Source organism: Falco peregrinus, chromosome 8 (assembly GCF_023634155.1).
Source record: "Falco peregrinus isolate bFalPer1 chromosome 8, bFalPer1.pri, whole genome shotgun sequence".
Taxonomy (NCBI): Eukaryota; Metazoa; Chordata; class Aves; order Falconiformes; family Falconidae; genus Falco; species Falco peregrinus.
In genome coordinates, this window is record NC_073728.1 from 9,202,163 (window position 1) to 9,223,051 (window position 20,889).

The 20,889-nt window shown below is 39.1% G+C and overlaps 1 protein-coding gene across 22 annotated transcripts in view; it reads left to right on the top strand.

Annotated features, from left to right (window-relative positions):
- The window catches only part of LRRFIP1 (LRR binding FLII interacting protein 1), a 112,013-nt gene that overhangs the window by 77,614 nt on the left and 13,510 nt on the right, over positions 1-20,889 (top strand). For 13 of the 22 annotated variants that reach the window (XM_055811453.1, XM_055811454.1, XM_055811460.1 and 10 more), the window contains 8 exons: positions 2,520-2,597; positions 11,299-11,331; positions 12,192-12,317; positions 15,682-15,852; positions 16,808-16,900; positions 17,378-17,470; positions 18,638-18,730; positions 19,182-19,323. In XM_055811453.1, the coding sequence (XP_055667428.1) occupies positions 2,520-2,597; positions 11,299-11,331; positions 12,192-12,317; positions 15,682-15,852; positions 16,808-16,900; positions 17,378-17,470; positions 18,638-18,730; positions 19,182-19,323 (829 nt within the window). Of the gene's footprint in view, positions 1-2,519; positions 2,598-11,298; positions 11,332-12,191; positions 12,318-13,474; positions 13,547-15,681; positions 15,853-16,807; positions 16,901-17,377; positions 17,471-18,637; positions 18,731-19,181; positions 19,324-20,889 lie in introns of all 22 variants that reach the window. The other 9 variants (XM_055811461.1, XM_055811456.1, XM_055811458.1 and 6 more) reach the window with 6 other exon arrangements.

The window sequence follows — 20,889 nt, forward strand, 5'->3', positions numbered from 1 at the left end:
GACTGACATTAAGCTTCAGATCACTCTGTTTCACAATTGTGCCTTGTTTTCGTTTGGCTACTGTGGAAAATTCATTGATACTTATCCTGTTGTGGCAGCCTGCAGTTCGGTGATTTTGTCACTGAGGCTGTGCTGAACTGGTTGCAGCCCTTTGTTTGTACGGGATGTCTTCTTTTTTGTTGAGATAAGTCTCTTGGAGGTCCCGACCATACACTTCTCTTGAGAGAAATCATTTACTGTGGGCTTCGAGCCCAAACACTGGTTTACAAGTCTATCAGCCACTGTTAATGGCTTGAGCAGGGAACACTGAATATAAGGTTGCTGCTCATTCCCCTTCCTCCATCCCACCCGGTGCCACAGGTATTTGGAAGCCCGTGCATAATGCAGCCTTTCCAGTTTCTGTTGCAAGGTTGCCTGTAATAATGAGAGAGTTGGAGTACGAGGTTTTTGCCTCAACGGGAATGGCCTTGTCACAATTACTAAGGCTAGCTGTGGTTATTTTCATGTCTCTGAGCCTCCTAGCACTTTTAACCTGTAGAAGGTGTGCCATTTGGGTAGTTGTCCCCAAAGAATGTTTTTGGATGATCAGATGACAGGTGAACGCACAGGATGAGGCTGAAACTGGCCTTGCTTGGTCTCAGCCAACCGAACAAATGACACTTACTTCCATATTCTGCCCCGCAATACACAGGGAACAACTATAGAACAAATAGATCCTCTGAAACGTTAATATGGGACTCATCAGCAGTTAATACTTTTTCCCTGTCACATGTTTCAAACTTATTTTACATCCTTGTTACATTAAACATAAAACAGCAGTGATGGTGCAAGGCTTCTGTGCTAGAACTACTTAATAAGAAAACAAAATCTAAATATTTACTTCAGTGCTTTTTGTTTTTAATTTAGGAATTGGCGTGTCTGTGACTGAAAATACTTGTAGACTTTGTGCAACAGTTCTAAACTGTGCATATTCTCATCTCTGGGATGAAGCTCAGTAGTTCAGGTGCATGAAGCCAGTGTCACTTCATATAGGACATCTGAGGACATGGCTTGGTCGTGTTCTGCCCTGCTTGAGGAGCTTGCTAAGGGCTGAATACCTTGGAACGTAATGCTTTGTGGCTAGTAGCTAAGCTTATGGTTGTACTGTAGCTGATGTTATTTCCAGCTTACCCTGTTATCCTCTGTTAGTACTGTAAGCTTAATTTTCATTTAATACTGTGCCGCTTTGTTAGCGTGGCTAATGATGCTGAAACAGTCTTCCAGTAGCTTGGGGAAGACCTGGCTGTCAGTGTAACTGGGAAGTCCAGGGAGTTCCTGTAATGGCCAGGTAACAATAGAAGAAACCTTAAAAAAAGACAGAGTACATGCATCTCAAAAGTGGGGTAATTCTTTAGATTTCAGTGGGTTTGTATCTGAGTAACAATCTTAAGTGCCTATAAAATAAATTCATAAAGGTTATTGGCAGCATAGTCTGAGCTGTTGAGCAGAGCAGTTCCTCATGCTTGTTCCTGTCCCTGAGCTGCCCCTGCCCATACATTGGTACGAGCTTTTGCCCGTGAAATGTGATGGATTGACATGCCTCTTCACAAAGGCTGCGTTCAGAGTTGCCTTGAGGCAGCAGCAATACAGAAATTGTCTGATAAACCTCAAAAACTTCTTTAATTCCTTTTTTTTCCTGAATGTATCAAAAACTTCCTTTTACATATGCATATGCATATTTCTAAGTACAAGATTGAGTGTGAAGCTGCTACTCTGAAATCTGTGAAGATAGAGGGAATAATTCTAAAATGCATTTCCAAAATAAGTTTTAGTTCAGTTTCCCTGACGCTTTAAACTTTCATTTCCCTTCTCTACTTCCACTGAGTTATAACCTCTGGAAACAAAACAGTGTAGGCACATCCTTTGTCCTTGTCAGCAACAAGTCAGCCCTGTCTGTTCTGCATCACTGCTTAGATGTTTGCTTTTTAAGAAAGACTGAAATACTTTCTTTGGCAGGAGATGAGGACTGCAGGTGCTGGAAAAGCAGGAGAGGTGCTTAGTCTCTGAGCTGGTCTCAGTTTTCACTTTAATTACCACATAGATGGATGTTTCTTGCTTTGGCCTGTGGAGCACAAATTCATTTTATATGTGCAGTGTTGGAAATGTGGGAAGGTGGCTCACCAGAGAACCTCAGAGCGCTTGAAGAGTAGTAGGATTGAGCCCTTTGTGTAAAGACTGAGTTCTTTACTTGTGACTGGTGTCTTAAGATACATAAATAAATCATTAGTATCCTGTCATTCTAAGAATTGAATCAAGATGCTGCTTGGTATGTCAACTGGAATTGCTACTTGCCTTAATGTTTAAATTAACAGTTGAGGTGTCTGTTCTCTGACTTTCACTGCTATTCTTTTGTCTAGCTGCATGTAACCATTTTTGTAACTAACTTCAGATGTAATGCTCTAAATCTTCTTTCACTTCCCTTTCCAATTCTAATGCTTTTCTCTTTTCTCCGCTTGCTATTCTTGGTTTACCTGCAACAGCCTTCCGAGTACAGCTGCTACCTTGGTTCAGGATCTCGGGCATCTTCAAGAGCCAGCTCTGCTCGGGCCAGTCCAGTGGTGAGCTCCTCTATTTTTCTTTGTCCCTAAACTGCTTGATTTCTCTGTTCTTCAAGGTCTTTTTTGTACAAAGAGGGCACTGTCCCTTCTGAGATGGCTTATTATGTATGGTGTTAATTGGACCTTCCGGGAAATGCTGAGGATGAAGAAGTGGCGAACCAGCCAAGAAATTGCAAAAGTAATTTCTATGCAGATGAACATGCTTTTACAATAGAAAGTACACTTTGGATTCAAGTGACAATGTTAATTTTTTTCTAAGTTGGGCATAAAGCATGCTGGCAAGGTTATTGTGAAAAAGCTTGGGTTGTTGATGCTAGTTTGGTTATTAAAATCAGGAAACCCTAAATCTCACTGCATCATTCAAGTAGTTTAGTATCTCCACACTGAGCAGTATTTTGGTGTTGTGTTGCTGCAAAGCTGCAGGGCTATCCAGAGACTGGATTTGAACATATTTGTTGGGCTGTAGATTGCCAGGCACTGCTGAGTCTTTAGCATGGTGAAGCGCTAGAAGGATTACGTGTACTCAGCATGCCTAGCATCATGAATTCCTAAGCAGTCACGGCTGAACAAGGCTCAAATGCTAAAAAGCTTATCCAGCCCCTGTGACTGTAGTTGACCAAGTTATGTTTTTCCCCTGCTTTTTACAGATATAAAGTAATTGCCTTCTATTTTTTCAATAGCATATTGCTGCTTTCTCTTTTTAATTGTTCCGTATAGCTGTTTACAACTCTGAATATCTTTCCTGATTAATTTGAGAGCAAAGCCTGATAGTGTGGTGATAGCAGAGTGTGGTAGCACGTCTCTCAGAGGAAATGTGCAGCTTACAGTAAACTGTTCTGTAACAAAATTAATCTTCCGTGGAGAGTGAGTTTTGAAGTGTTGCACTGAGTTTCGGTAAACTGGCTTTGCTTCATGGAAGCGTTCCTCCTGGTGAAGTCTTAATATGCTCGTTCTCCTGGGACCTGTCACATACTGCCTACTGCATCCCCGAGATACAAAGTGATGAGGAGGGTTATACTGTAAATTACCACACACGATGTACTTCCCTAGTCATAACATCCTGTTGCCTTTGTTGCTTTGCTGAGGAGCTGAAACTTAAATACTGTAAGGACTAATGAAAAAAGAGTATCTGGATAGTCAGAGAAGCTACAGTAAGCTGTAACGCAAACATTTGGAGTGTTCCTCTTCAGTAAACACACATGGTCTGCACTAAGGAGTTGCTTTGTATCTCATGTCCCCTGGCATGCTGGTTCCCCCTTCAAACGTAGCCTGTGATTCAAAAACCTGGGCGCTATGGGGATTTTTCTCCCATGATTAGAACCGTGCAGTAGGTCTGCATCCCATGGTGAAGGGTGCCTGAACGCTCCACGTGGGGTTACTTCTTGTCTTCAGGCAGGGAACTGGTGAGCCTCTGGATCATCAAGCCAGCGCTGTCCTCCTAACTGAGAAAGAGCCGAATATATTGGCTGGAGCAAAAGAAAATGGAACTGATAGAACAGAGCCATATGCTCTGAAGTTTTGGTATTTATCTTAAAGGCAAGGGTACATCCACCTTTTAAAATTATTTATTTTTTTAAATGGTTTTAATTTTTTAAAGGGTTTTCATCAGATAATATATGGCAGCTGGTGAGCTATAAATAAATTAGTATTTTAATTAGTCCCTCAGCCCGAGTCCCTGAGCTGTGAGTTCTTGCAGTATGCATCTTACATTAGTAATACTTCTTAAACAGCTTTGCAAACTGAATTTCAATTATCCCCAAAGCAAAAAGTAATCAGAATAGCCAGGGATTCCACGGAAGTTTTAAGTGTAAGAATTGGGTATGCGTACATTGATGTTGGTTTTGTATGCAGTTTGAGTCATTCATGCAAGTTCCTTACGGTAATCACAAAATGCAGCTTGCCCCTCCTGGGGAGCTAAGGGGATTTTTTGGCTTCTATTTCTCTGCTCACGCTTTGGACCGTTTGTGTGCAAGTGGCTGGAGATGGTTAGCTGTGTCAGCGCCAGGCTGAATCTGCTCTGCAAGAAGGCTATAGGCACTATTTTTATTTTTTTTTTTAATTAGTGGTTTATTGCAGAGTGTGAAGAGCTTCTGTTATTTCCATGGCCTTGAAGAGCTGAGAGTTAACACCATAGTGGATCTCTAACCACTGCAGGCAGGGGTTTTGCTTTGCTGAGTGCAAGGTAGTATATAGGCCTTGTTAACGGCGTGGCATTGCTCTTAAAAGTTCTAATTACTACACGGGGTCAATGCAGCAGCACCCTGTGATTTTATTTTTGTAATTTTTTTTTCCTCCCCTGTATTAAACGGACAGTGCCTTTTCCTGTAACTTACATTAAGGAATCACTTGCCTTGTTTTTTACTAACAAAGGTTCCAAGGCGTTTTGGTAACATTTTCAGGTCTGTACTTGATTTTGGCAGTAAAGATGCTGAGAGCACCCTGTCTTCTCAGTGGGTTTAGCAGTGTATTGCTTCTGCTTCTACAGACCTGAAATGTCATCTACTTGGATAGAAGAATGAAGAACTCCTTGGACGATGGTGATAACTTGAAAGAGGAAAAAAGTGGCTGGTTTTATCTATATTGAGTCTACAGTAGAACTGTTGCTAACCCCAAAAACTGAGTTGTTCCATGCCTGAATGTATTGAGCCATATGCTTTCTTGATTCTGCTTTATATATATATATATTCTGGCATTTACACACATAAAGATTTGGTTCCAAGTTTACTTTTTAAATGGCTGGTAGAGGAGGAAGGAAAGGGGAAGTATCTGTTGGGTTGAAGAGCTGGGTTTCCAGCATGCTTATGTCACTTGAGTGTATGATAGTTTACGAAATCCATGTACTGTAATCATGAGTGCTTAACACTGAAGTTAAATATGATTTTCATGTGTTTTCTGCGTAATAATACCCATAAACCAAAACTGAAATGTTCCCAACTCTGGCTAACTCATGAAAAATTGAATCATTCTCCATTCTCAATATATAATTTCACTTTCTAAATTAAAGCGTACAGTATCTTGTCACTGCCTGCAGCCCTTAATTTTTTTTAAGAATTTTGTTTACCCCTTCCATCACTGTTTAATGAACAGTGTGCAAAAAGCGACAGTAGTTTTCCTGCTGCGCACAGCTTTGCTGGCATGTGTTCCATTTGTGTTGTCATGTTTGTGACACAGTAAAAGCTAGGAAGATACTTAAATGCAACGTGCGCATATTTGTTTATCTTTGTATGTATTTTTAAGAATTCACTATATCTGCATGAACTTTGCTGTTTGATTATTTTTCTTCAACATCTTTCCCATTATCCCTAATAGTAATTATTGTCTGCTGTCCTTGCAGTTACTGCAGATACACAAGTTTAATATTAAAGCCTATATACTTGATATAAAATACAGATCTTAAGACTGCTGAGAGCAAACATTGGGCCCATCTGTATAAATGGAGCTAAATCTTGTGCCTGGGCTAGTGGCATGTTTTAGCTGAGATGGGCTGTTTAATATAAATTGCTGGAATTCTTTTCTTAAATTAAACTACTAGTGAAAAACAATTATCTACAAATTTGAAATGGATTCAGAATACAACAATATTTATTTGAAGACTTTCTGAGCAAAGGCAGGCAAAATAATAGGAGAGGACATGTTTTGCTACCCTGAGAACATGATCTCTCATATTAACTCTCTCCCTGCTGACTCTTAACGGCAAGCACAAGCAGTTGGCCTGCAGCCCATCCAGACGGGCTGGTAGAGACAGCAGCGTGATCATACAAAGTGCAAGACTGAAAATGCAAGTGCCACTTGGCAAGTGTGCAGTCCTCAGGTTGTACGTTAAGGCACAGTTGTAAATAGCTTTTTTCATTTGAAGAAGCTTATCATGTTCTCACCAGTAATAAAACGAAGACAGTAACAGATGGAACTTTCATGGGAGCGGTTATCAGCATGCTCAGGTTTTGCCTTCTCTCCTCTACACTTAAAGGATTTATGGCAGGCTTGTATCCTGGCCCAGCCACTGACAGTCTGGGTGTGTTTTCGGCCCCTCCAGAGTGAGGATTAGCTGCAGTGCTAACTTGCATTTCAGAGAGTGATAAGTTTGTTTAAGCAATGACGTTTGGCGTAACACTCATTCCTGAGTGAGGATACTTCTGACAAATCTACTTTAGACCTGACAAATTTCAGCAGTGATTTTCTCCTGCTGACTTTTAAAGGCTTGATTGCTAATTGCTAGTGTTAAGGTGGCTCTCGCTGGAAAAACACGAAGGAACTCTGTGTTACCGCCTGCCCCAGCCCAGCTGATCAGACTGGTAAGATGGGGATTGTAGGAGGGGTTATACTGACTGCAATACTTCTTTTTTTTTTAATTCTAGTTTTAATATACGCACCATCCTGTGTTCAGCACTACCTACTGTGAGAATTTTATTTTGCTATGGGCTGTAATTCCATTTCAAACTGTGCTGTACTACTTTAAGAGCAGGAAATTATCTTAATTTGATTTGTCACTGAAAAAAAAAGGGACCCTTGCTTTTATGAGAAAGTTGATCTAAGTATGAGATCTTCGATGGAGCAGAGCAGTGAGAGCCACGTACTGAACATGCTGAAGTTACTGTTCTCGTACGTGAGCACAGGACGTGGCGCTATCGAACAGCAAGTGTTTCAGATTTCCTTTCTTCTCTAGCCTTCTTTAGGAGGCTGGAAGCTGAAATTGTGCTTTAGTCTTGATTCTTCCATTAATTTAAAGATCTCTTTACTTGCAGCTGGAGCGTAATGCTTAACTGTCCCAGGCTGTCTGTTCTTTTTGGTAGGTTCAGTCTGGGAGTCATCTCGTTGGATGCACTGTGATAGTGCTGAGGGGGCTCTCTTTTGGCCTGTACACTCACCGGTGGTAAAGAGCTTCAAGGGTTAACCTGCTAGCTGACTGCAGAGTAGAGAGAAATGCTTTTTCAAGCATTATGCTGAAATGTTTTTATTATCTATGGAAAAATAGGCAATATATCCATATATAGACTTGTAGGGTGATTTTGCTCTTGTTAAGTTTCCAGCTGTGGTAAGCCCCTGATATTGCTGACATTTTTGTAATGTGGCTCTGGACTTATTCCGAAATCACTATCAGAAGAGGCTGAACTCTGATCCCATTGTACTTTTTTCGCAGGGAGCAACCTATTCCGCTTGCCAAAACAAAAGTTGTGCGTGCTGGAGTTCCTTGGAAAATTACTTCCTTTTCCTGCTTTTTTATGCACTAAAGTACAAATTGCCCATACTGTTGGTGAAGAGGAAGGTAATTTGTGATTAGAGACAGACCCATACCCTTGTGGAAAAGAAAAATGATATAATGTTCTATAAATTAAAGGTCTATGAATTGCTTTATTGATCCCCTCTTCTAGCAGGAATTCTGTTAGTCCTTCATATTTGTATGTGGAAAAGTCCCAAAGCCGCTGTATTTGTGTGAAGGGATTTGCTGACTATGGTAGTGTGTAGGTGGAGAGGTTGTTTTCAGTCCGTTTAATCGTTACAGTATTCTTTATTGACTGATAATATGGAAGGTGAGTCTTTTGGGCGAGATTTTTGCGCAACTTCAAATACATATAAACATCTTTCCTGAGCTTTCTTTGTTTGATTTCTTACTGGATCGAATGCCAAAGGGCTTGTCAGGGACCAGGTGAAGGCTGGAAACCTGGAGTTCCCTCTGGTGGCTGACTGCTGTTGGGGAGAGCACAATTCATTATTTTTTTTTTTTAAAGGAGTGATACTGTGAATAAGAGTGGACTGAAAACTGTGTAAAATACTAACCTAAAATAGATTTCTGTCTTTCTGCAAGGCAGTCTTCACAGCTTTTGGTGTATCGCTGCCATGTTACCATAAAATTAAATGCTGCTTCTTTCAGACTGACTTTTTGCATAGAAAAGTGTTGTGTAGCAGGAAGCATCTTTGTAATGAAAGGATGCTATGTTAGAATGAGGAACTGGCTTTTCTCAAAACAGATTAAATTTTAAAATGTTAATAGTTGAAGAAATTGGTAGTGGTAATTATTGTGTCTGAAGAGAAAGTGCCCTGAGTATTCCATTCACAGCAACAGACAGATGTATGTATGAGAGCATTGCTAGGGAAAATGAATTTCCTAAGGGTTTTTTGGTTTGGTGTTTTGTTGTTGTGGGTTTTTTAACCACTTCAAGTTTAGAAGTCACTTAATAGCTTTAATTACTAAAGGTGACACTGATGTAGAGAATTATTAAAGACTGTTTTGCAATAAATGTGTTGCAAGCTTCACAGGTGTGGTTATGAGTGCTTGGAGTAGAAACGTCCGCCATATGTGTGTGTCACCACATTGTCTTCAGCAATTTACCCTTTGTAAATGGAAGCTTTTATTTGACATATGTGCATCATTAAAACAATCTCAATATTTGCTTCCTTCTTTATCTTACTAAAAGCTGAGATTGCACGTTTTTTCAGAAAATAGAGGATATTCTGCAAGTGGCTTAAGGAAAATAATGTTTTGAGATGTGCCCTGAAACCCATAAGGTTGACTTCACAAAAGGATGTACGTCAATTTCTGGATGTAGATTTGTGCGTGTGTGTGTGTATACACTAATCTGTGGTAACATGCCGATATTTACACTGCCACAACACAGTGTTTGGTCAGACTAGGAGGCTGCCAAATCCACCACTTGGAGTTGTCTGGCATGAAAATAATAAGCTGTTTGCAAAAGTCACTCCGTCTTGTTTATTGGGTCTGAACTGATTCTCTGCCTTCATTAGTGACCTTCTCTCTTATTGCATCCAAAGTCAGAGACGTCCATCCTGTCCCCCAAGTACTTTGTATATTCAGTGTCCTTGCAAAGTTTGTCTAGTGCTTTAAGTCTGGCTTATTTTACTTTAAAGCCTAAGTTTTATATTTTCTTAATGCTACTCATAGGGAATTTATGATATAAGATGAGTTATCATGTAAAAAGCTGATTTGTAGTAGGTACCTTTCAGTCCTGGGATTATTTTTTTTGATAGGGTACCATGGGTAATATGAAAAATAACACATATTACTCTGTGTGATTCAAAGAGAAAAAAAAAAAAAAAAAAAGCCTATGCCAAATGTGAACTGGTTGGAAAGAGATGTAGTTTTTGAGTATGTTTTCAATGTCTCAGTGAAGCTCACCAACTCAACCTCAACTGTCCCCTGTCTTCCCCAGAATCAGTTCTCTCTTGATTTTTTACTTTTTTTTTTTTCCATCCAATTCAAAAACACTGTTCCCTTTGTCTCTTGTCTCTTTATCTGGGGAAGCTGTTAATTTTCCAGAAGTCTTTTGGGAAACCATCTTGACCGTGGTGCTGAATGTTTCCAGAAGAGGCTGACATCTGGACTTTTGAGTTCTGTTGAACTTTTTGTTTCATTCAGTCCTTTTTACACTTAGTTCCATTTTAGATGGAGGTACTTATAAAAAGAATCTGTGGTGAAACATACTTCCTTACCCCCCCCATCTCAACAGCAAAATGAATAATGTCAAAACACTTGATTTGGAATTTTTGCTTTTAGGAACTTGTGTATTTGGTTTCAGAGCAGGAAAAAGTTGAAGAGATGGTTCCCATCAAGGAGAAAGAAATCTGCTCAGGTTGTTTGCGGGTTTTGCCCGGTAATTTCCTTTTAAGTATTTAAGCTGTCTGTATCCATGGTAATTTTCTGTACTCCTAAATGCTACTTTGGCGCTGTTTTGTTTCTTCTAGACTAGTTTTAGTGCAGGATCTCTCTTCTGAATCAGTAAATTCCAGTTAACTACTGAAACAATAAAAGAGCTGTTTATTTAGACTTTGAACTGGTCCCCGATATTTGTCTTACGGGTTTTTGTAGTCTCAGCCTTACTTGGATCTTTGCTTGAAGTCACAGTCACCATTTGTCGCAAGCAGAGAATACTAACCAGAAGATTTAAGCTTTAGATTTCTTTTTTTTTCTTTTTTTTCTCTTTTCTTTTTTTTTCTTTTTTTTTTTTTTTTTCCCCTGTTCTTTTGGGAGTGGTGCAGACACAGTACAGACCTTCAAGTCTAACTTGGTACCTTGCTTTTGGAAACAGGGGGGAATGTACTAGCAGGCTTCAGAGGTAGCCCTTTTTTTTAAGTTAAGAGCCATAAAAAATGTAATTTCAAGAAGCTGACTTGGTCTGGAAATCTCTTGATCTTTCAGTTAAAAAAACTTAACCTCTCTACTTAAGTAAATTGCTATTTGGGGTTCATTTGAGGCATGTTTTTTAAATTGTTCTAAAGTAAACAGTGGTAGCTGCATATGTCAGCACAGCAGTTGCCTGCAGCTGGCTTTATGTCCAGGGAAAGATATCTGTGGCTTTGAGTTCATGCCTGTGTAAGTCTCTGTATTCTTGCACTGTTAACTCATAGAATGCTTGCCATCTTCATGTTTGAAACATTGTGATGTAGAATATCAGGGGGAAAAAAGTATTCCTCTGTCTTACTTAATAGACCAAATTGGTTTTTATCGATAAGTATATTCTACTTAATTACCTACTGCTTAGACATTTGGGGTGAATTATCCAGCCTTGCGCCCTGAGAGAACAGCCAGGACGCTGCTGTTCTGAGCAAGCTGGCTGTTTTTGAGGGGCTAGAAATTGCTAATGAGAAGTTTTTTACAGGTTTAAGAATTCCCTTTGTGATATCTTACTGCCGTCTTTTGTCCTTTATTGATTATATTAATGATTCCCTCTAAATGTTTGTTTTACAGATTGAGGAAAGGCCAGAAAAAGACTTTGAGAAGGTAAGAAGGATCTTAAGAATTATTCTCGCAATAGTTCTTTCTTCACGTTCTTTTTCGTAGGTAGAACTCGCAGTAAATGTACAGAAATCTTCTATAAAATCCATTGTGGATTTGAATTGTAGGAGCCTTCTACTACTACTGCATTTTTGAGGACAAACTTTTCAACCTCTGGTCATTCAGATGTTAAGTAGTTGACCATCAACAGCAGTTGGCTGAAATTACTTTAGGCTAAGCCACATGAATACTGTGTTTGTTTATTAGATTGTAGTTATGGTATTATGCAAAAAAAATAATGATAAAAAAAGAGGAAGATACTGCAGTAGTGAGAAATTGGCTTAATGCAAACCCTCAGTACAGTAAAACAGTTCATGTGGCTACTGCTGCAGAGTAGCTACATGTCCATGAAAGGAGAGGAGCTTGGGAGGTAGGCAAAAGCATCTAAAAAATGTATTATTACAAGTTTTGAAAATATCTGGCAAGATGATACTGGCCCCTAAAGAAAGATTTTGTCTAATTAAGCATTAATTATTAGAAGCTGAGTCATGCAAACTCCTCTTACAGTAGTGCTTAAATACATCTGATCTGCCTTTACTCATTAGTTTCCCTTGTTAAATCTTGATCTTTTGATTTTTCTTGGTAGACAGCTACATTTTAATAGAATCTTTAGAAGTGCAAGTGCTAGCGTAATGTGTGTAATTAAAAAAAAAAAACAAAAACAAAATAAAAAAAAAACCAAAAAACAATCTCCCCCTCAAATAAAAAAAAAAATCACGCACCCCCCACCCCTCGAAAAACATACAAAAAAACAATGTATCTAGAAAAAAAAAGTTATAACCATTTTTGACTGTGTGTAATTGTAGGGAGCGCGTACTGTCTCAAGTTTATCAGCAGCTACCTTAGCTTCTCTGGGTGGGACTTCTTCACGAAGAGGCAGTGGGGATACATCCATCTCAGCTGATACAGAAGCATCTATTAGAGAAATAAAGGTGAGAAATACTTCAGACTAGCATAAATTATTAAATATCCTTTAGACTTCTTTCCAAAAAAGAAACTGGCTTGTCTCCTACTCCTGATAGTTCTGACAAAATGCATCGTATGCTGTAAATGGCAAGTGAATAGCTTTATTAGAGAGATGCTGCTGGAAGCTAGTGTGTATCACGGGATTATTTGTGTAAAGTCCTACAGCATGTGATAGCAGAACAGGCTGATAATAACAGACACATCTTATCCTAATGTAATGAAATAGGAAGTGGACTCAATATAGCACACTGATAGGACTGAAATAATGCAAGAAGCGCTGCACTTACTGGATGCTAATTTGAGGAGGGGGCTGTATTTTGTAATCTAATTCATGATTCTGTGGAGTTAGACACATTTGAATAGCCTATAACTATGTGATCCAGTGTTCGTATCAGGTGCTGTTCTGAGTAGTTCACAGCTATATTGTTTTCCACAGCTATATTGTTTTTGTAATCTGTTTTTAAATGCTCCATCCTGAAGACTATTTTAAATGGGGAATCTCAATTTGGTTAACCTTCATGCATGTGACTTGCAACTCTTCTGAAATGGCAGCCAGTTAAAACACCTGGAATTTGTATTAGGACTTCAGATACAAGCAGGTCTGTTCCAGTTTCAGCATTGTGAAACAGCTGAAAGAGAGCCATTTGCTGGTGACCGAGGACAAAAGAGAAGAGACAGTGTGAAATAGGGCTTACAATTAAATTTTGTGTGACATACAGTTTTCATAGTCTTTCCTGTATCTCTAGTACAGATGTTTCAGGCTTGCTTTGGCAGCCCTCACCCTTAATACCAGAATTCCTCAAAGAGGGTGATAATCAGTGAAAGGGGTTGAGAAGGGCTGTATGGCTGGAGTATGTAATTGTTGGAGGCTTTGAAGCTGGGTCTGTGTGTTGTCCTTAACATTGAAGATTTCATGTTTTCCAGTCAAGAAGAGCAGAATTAGCATAAACTTCTAAGCAAGAAATGTCAAAGTCTGGCAAGGCTTCAGGTTAGGATCAAACCCCTTAATCTGTGCGGTAGAAATACTTAAATGAGAATTTTGCATACTTGCTGTTCCCTCTCAGCTGCACTTCTGCCCCTTAGTTTCAGTGGCATCATTCATGTTTCTCGCCGTTTCTCTCAGGATATCTATGAGTTAAAGGACCAGATTCAGGATGTAGAAGGCAAATACATGCAGGGACTGAAAGAAATGAAGGTACTGGTTTACTGCAGACTGGGAATGTGATCATTAACACTAGCTAAACATTCAGAGAGTCAGTGTGGGACCTAGAACTGACCTTGCATGCTGTGCTTCTGGGAGGGGTTGTAAATTGTGTGAAAAGCATCTCATTAACTGGAAAAGTATCTGTTATGACCTGGACTGATTGTGGTGAGAAATGCTTCCAAATGTTAACTGAAAGGCTGCTGATTACTATTTGTTGCATGCCATTTTTATTGTTTTGAGAAGGTGATAATTTTGTTAGCAAATTGAAATTATTGGGTTTTTTTAATAGTTTCCTAATCCAGGAAACTTCCCAATATTGGAAGATGAACTAGAAGTCATGTCCTGCAGTGCTATAAAAAATCGGAGTTTAAAAGCTTGTATGTTTTTGTTTTGATAAGGTCTAGCATGCCTTTGAAAAGTTGTGCATGTGAGGTGGCAACTGTCATTCTGTTTTCATATTTAGATCACAGAAGACACCCTTAAACAATTATTGTAAAAACTGCACACTCTTCTATCTCAGTTGGCACTAAAGGAGTGCTTACTACTTCCATGAAGCTGTAAAGGGGTTTTGGTGCAACAACTAACTTGTGCATCTGTGTACCACCGCTTCATAAATGAGCAGCAACATCAGCTGCGTTTTTTGGAAAAGGCAGTCTTACAAATATGTGTGTAGAAATCCAAGTGTGTAATGCAGCGTTTATCAGCATTAATTGCAGACTGTGTCATCTGCTCGGTGCTGTGACAGGTGAAGATGCTGCCATCTTGAGTTGTCAATGGAAAAAGAGGAGTTTGGCCCTTTTCCTGTAAAATCTGTTTTTTCCACTGATCACTGTGTAGCAGGTGCAGCAAAATAATCACAGTACATAAAACTTGCAGGGCACTTTTCAGTTCATGTCCCTTAGGCTGCCTTTTGTGGTGATTTGTACCTAGGCTGCATCGCTTGATGCCAAGGCAACACAACAGCATGCTGGAGGAGTGGTGCAGCAACTGCCTTAACTTCTAACTTGCATATACTTCCTTTTCAGCAAATTTCTGAGGCTGCATTATACGGCCGTTTCCAAATCCTGGTGGCTTTCCTGTGCTTGGTGTTTCTCATCCTTGGGCTGGAAAGTGCACCAAAACACAGTTTGTGTTTGGAACTGTACAAATTCATGTCCTTAAAGAGAAATTATCTTATTTGTTAATAGAAATGTGAACTAAACTGATTCAGACTTAATTTTGTCTCATAACTGTCACCCGTGTTAAAGGGAGTATATGAAACTCACCTCTGCTTTTAGATGGAATTATTAGAATTACTTAAGTTCCAAGAGAAGTTGCTTGACCTCTAAACTAAAACGTTGATGTGAGTGTCCTCCTTGTTTGTGTATTGGCACTGTTTATGTAACACTTTTATTTCTGTATTAAAATAGTGCAAAATTTGACCACACGATATGGAAAATCACCTTGATCTTTATTTTGCCATCATTTGTTTTTATAAATATCTCCGTATCTTATATTCAGGTCAAGTTGATAGGAGGGGTTTTCAAGACGCTGGGTATTGTATCTTACAGAGTAAATTTGTGAAGAAGGGTTGTGAGATAGGAAACCTAATGAAAAATGATGCATCAGGTCCCAAAAGCTGCAGCTTTTTCACAGCAAATTCTAATTCCTGAGTCAGTGTATTTACTGGTTCTCACACTGCAGGGATCCCTGAAATTTCTGTGAAATGCATTAATTTCAGGCCTAAGGCATCTAAAATGATCTTATATCAAGGCCAGTTTACCTTTAAAAAAAAAAAATTCCAATTTGTCATCTCGAGCAGCTGCTTTGAGCTGCCAGTATGCAGGGGCGGGGGGAGGAGGAAGGAAGAAAACCCTGAGAAGGCAGAAGCTGAAGCAGCAGAGAACAGGAAACGTTTTATCCATCCTGAGGTAAGGTTCCTTGCTTGTAGACAGAAGTCTGGTGGGAACAGAGGGGAGGCCATCCTCACCTTGAGAAAGTTGGTAAGCCTCTCTAGCACATGATTGGCGTTGGTTTCCATAGGAGTAATTAACATTCTTGTGGTTTAGTATTTAATTTTCTTGTTGAAGGTCTTGACTGGCAAAGTGTCCTTTATAACTGACTCTGTGGCTGCTTATTCTTTGCAGGACTCTCTAGCCGAAGTTGAAGAGAAGTATAAAAAGGCTATGGTGTCAAATGCTCAACTAGACAATGAAAAAACAAATTTCATGTACCAAGTAGATACCCTGAAGGATGCACTCTTAGAGTTAGAAGAACAGCTGGCAGAATCCAGGCGGCAATATGAAGAAAAAAGTAAAGTATGTATATACCTATGGCATGTTATTTAACAGAGGGGTGTTGGGGGGGGGGGGGCAGAGACCTTTGGGAGGAGACAACTTAATTACTATTCAAGATTTTAAATAAGTTTTATTTAAACTGTTTTAGTTATTGTGAAAGCAAGTGGAATAGCAGCACATCGTGTGTTTTGTGATCGTAAATATGGGAATCATCCCTAAGTTCCTGTGTTATAAAGCAATTGCTGAAGAAGTGAAGAAATGTTTTTATATAGTAAAGCTACATTGATATTATCACATGTCCTTTTATATCCCATTTTTAAAATAAATACAAAAGATTGGTTCATAGTGACTTCTGGAGCATTTTTAGAGAGTCTCTTCCAAAGCCCTCTGAGAGAGTTGTGCAGTTTATATAGTTAAGGCAGCTATGTGGTTGAGTGTTGTTAAGTTTTATGTGCAGCATCTGACAGTGAGTTGGTGTTAAATAATAAGCTGTGGCTTACGTTAGCTGTTCAGAACTGGCATTTTAGCTTGGGGCATTTGACCTAGTGCACTTCAAAACACATAGTTCCTAGAAGATAGTGTGGGGGTTTATTTTGGTTTTTTGGTTTTTTAGAGTCCACAATGTCTAGGTAACTTTTAGGACACAGCTGTGTAGAAAGATTGGGTTAAATTCCCATCCATTCATCTCTGAAGTCTGTAGGACCTAAGTGTAAGAGCTATTGATGGCCAGCCTGCTGCCTAGCTTATGAAACTGGCTAAACTATGTCTGTCATTTCTATATTTTATGGAATAATACTTTCTTGAAAAAAGGACAAATAAGATAAAAATTGTACTCTTGTGGGACGGTGATTAGAGGAATATTCAAGAATTGCATTGTAGTAAACATTTTCATTGTGTTTAGGTTTATTTTCTCTTTTTTCCTGTGGGATGCTATTTTTGATTAATAAAAATGTAATTAATATTTCATTATTCATAGGAATTTGAGAGGGAGAAGCATGCTCATAGCATATTGCAGTTTCAGTTCACAGAAATCAAAGAGGCTTTGAAGCAAAGAGAAGAAATGCTTGCAGTAAGTAACTTTTTTTTTTATGACTTCTTTGATTGGTGTGTTGGCGGTTAGCAGTAGGAGTGTAGAAGGTGAAGCATGGAGAATTTTATTCCCTACTCAAATATCTCACCTGAAGAAATCTTAGTATGTCAGGCTGAACAGGTTCAGAGCTGGCTAATGGAAATAATACTTTCATAAGTATTATCTGAAGTTGGACTGTTTTGCCTTGTCCGTAAGATGATACAAGCTGTGTTTTGAACAGCTGTTTGTGGAGATGCAGGGGAAACTGATGGAACGGTCTAACTTGTTTTAAGTCATTTCATGGACAGTAAGATTATTTTCAGGAGCATAGGCTTAGCTGAGATGTCAGAAACTGTGAACCTGTGCATGCAGATACTCTTTAGCACTTTTTTCATTCTTTGGCATCACTGCAATCTTGACCTTCTTTGTTAATCTGTTACCTGCTTTCTGTCTTCTTGTTTTGCTCCCGTCTCTCAGGAAATCCAACAGCTGCAACAGAAACAGCAGAGCTATGTCAGGGAAATTTCTGATCTTCAGGAGACAATAGAGTGGAAAGACAAAAAAATAGGGGTAGGACTGTCAGCTTCTGAAATGCATTCAGAGTGGCACTGTCATTCTCCAGCTGATCCCGCTTTTGCAAAACCTCATGAATAAAATCCTCCTCAGTGACCTTGCTTGGTGTGGCTGTCTTACTAAATTACCCGTGAACTAGCAAATAGCAAATTTTGTCTTTGGCCAGTATCATAAAATCCAAGAAGAATTTAGCAGCTGGTCTGATTTCAAAACCTAGGGTAATTTATTTGCTGTGATGCATAATTTGTATTTGCCATATTGAGAAAGGAAGTGCTATTTATAACGCAATTCCATCAGCACTGAATTTTCGCTTATTCAGATGTAATCTGCAGACTGAGCAGAAACTGGAGTGGGATGAAGACGCAACAGAGCTATTTATGGGCTATTGGGATGAAAGCCTCCATGTCTCCCTTGCTTCTCATCCCTTCCCACACTCCATCAAAGCCAAATGGAAACCCACTCTTAAAGAAAAGCATGGCTTTCTTTTCTAACCATGGGCACTGAAAGACTTTCTGAATATAAGAGAAAGAAATCTGATAACTTGCCCGTGCTTACGATGTCCAGCAACTTGCAACTCCAAATTGTTTAATTTCTGTTTCTGTTCCGTTTGTACTTACATAGACCTATTGGGGGGGATTCAGTAGCAAAATATGCATTTGCACATGGTACGTCCCAGTCTAAAGATGACTTAATGGCAGCTTGCAAGTTAATTGAGATCTACTGCACCCATGGTGGTAGCCCATGGAATAAAAGGGCTATTAAAATCCACTTTCATTCCCTTCTATTAACACTTGGGAATGGCACTGGGTTTTCAAGGTGTGTGTTGAAGTAATAAGGACATGAATTAACTTGTCTAGCAGAGAAGAATGAAAAGCGGATCCTCATTTGAAGGATCCCTAATGAAAGATTGGACTCTGGATGTCTTTAGCAGGAATTCCTGGTTATTGAATAAGCTGTGCATTTCTTGGATTTGAAGCTTATCTGTGTGTTTGTAAACTTGGTCCTTTAACCTGTAAACTTTACCTTTTTCATACATGCTGATTCCATCAGTCTGCGAATATCTTAAATCTACTCATGCTTGTTTACACTTGCTGTTCATGGTCTTTACTTGTCTCCCTTCCTTTCTTCATATCTCCTCGCCCTCTGTCTGTGTTGGGAACTCAGGCATTAGAGAGGCAGAAAGATTTCTTTGATTCCATAAGGAGTGAGCGGGATGACCTTAGAGATGAAGTGGTTGTGCTGAAGGAGCAACTGAAGGTATGCAAGAGGAATAAAATAAACTTATATTCCACTGTTGACCTTTTCCTCCTGTATGTTTTTGCAGAAAACGTAAATCTAGCTCACTAGCAGCGATTCCATGTGTCCTGTAAGTTGCTATTTCAGGGATTTTCAGTATGAAGTCCTTCCCTCTAATATTGACTGTGAGCTTTTAGTATAGACTATAGTATTAAGTAGTTGCTTTTGTGGGAGATGCTTCTCTGAGGGACACTTTATGCAGCAGATTTACATTTACAAAAAACCTGGGATCACATGCTTTCTATCATAAAGGCTAAACTGAGAACTGTAATATTCTGTGCTCTTTTCTGACTTCCAGCCATGTTTAATGGAGCAATTAAAGCAATTGTTTATTCAGAATATCAAGAACACTTGAACAATCCTCCCCTTTCTGAGCAGCAGGCTCTAAAGCATTGCTTTTGCTTCTCCACAGAAACATGGAATAATCCCAGACTCTGACATAGCCACCAACGGGGAGACGTCAGACATTCCTGATAATGAAGGACACTTGGATTCTTCCAAGACTGTTCCAGGCACAACTCAGGCATTAAAGGCAGGAGGAGATGGGACGCTAGGTAAGTGCTGTATTGTCCCTTCATGTCTTCCTGTCTGTCCATCCATCCATTCATTCATCTTTGCTTGGAGTTTGGGCATTTGTTAGTGGGACAATTAACGCATCACGCAGCATGCTACTTGTTGAATCACTTCCTGTGCATTTTTCTGCTTAATATCGATTACCACTTCAAGTATGTTGTGCAGTTTCCTGCAAAGGCAGGGTTCATTTCCCATTCAAGGCAACAAAGGACGAAAATACAAATATTCCATTACAGATAAGTAGCCATCATTGAGATTACTGTTTAAACCCTGCATCTGAAAATTGTCCCAGAATAATCCTACTGTTGTGCAATATTTTTCAGCACATACCTTAAAGAATCAGGAAAAAAAGCTTTTTAGTTTCCTATAAAGAACTTGTACGTTGGTTCATTGATATACAGGAGAACTGCAAGTGTCTGCTGAACAACAGTGCTGTACTATTAAGCAGTTAATCATAATACTTACTCATTTTTTACTTGTTGGTTTAACACTTAAATTCAAAGAACAGAAACAAGATGGATAGCATTAGGAAGGAGAAATCTGGCTGGCAAAAACACTCTTTTTACACAGTTGTGGTGAATGGCCACTCTGAAACTTTTATACTAGTGTAAGGAAAGGAAATAATACATTTGGTTATGGGGGGTGTTTTGTTTGTTTTTCTAAATGAACATGCTAATAAATAGCAACAGGCAGCCAACTGTTGTAAATGCAAGTTACCTTGCTTCGAGCTGTTTTTTCTTAATCAGTTTTTGTGTGGAAACAATACAGAACATGAAAACCAAGGTAAGGGTGTATTTTTAAGTGTAATACGTTTTCTAACTCTCCTTATCCTGTTTTTTTGAAATAGCTACAACATAGACCCAAAAGCTAACTGCTGAAACCACAAACATTTGTTTTTATATCCGTTGCTTCTAAATCTAAGTTGAAGAAAAGCTGTTACCTAAAATAAAAAAAAAAAGGTAAAGTTTATATCCAAAAAACCCCACAGAAGTTCCCATCCCTTTGGGTGGATGAAGTGGCTGTAAGGGCCACTAAGTACTTGAGCTTTGATTGGTGTTGGTAATGCTAAACAGCTGAACCATTTGCTTGCCAATCAGATTTTATGTTCAGTTTGTCATGATGCATCACTGATGATGCCTGTTTATGATACTTAGGAGCAAAATATTACAGAATAATCTTTCATTGCTTCATTATAATGGCATCAGACATTCATGCATGCATAAAGTGGTGTCAGGGTTAAAGCTGTAGAGAGCAGTGCTGAGGGAAAAATCATCTTTACTTCTAGTGTTACATCTGCAGGTATTACTGTTAAATTGCACTGCTTGAAACAGTTGTTCTCATCTACAAAAGCTGTAATTCACACAGCCAAGAGCATAAATTTTTTACTTTATGAAGATACAAGCCAGCACCAGAGACTTCTTGCTTTGAGAGGGTGGTGGTGAATTTCACTGATCAAAAACCCCAGACCCTTACTAATTCAATCGCTGCTTTGCCTCACGTAATTGGCAAAAGCTGATCTCTTATTAACCTATTCTTTGATTCATTCT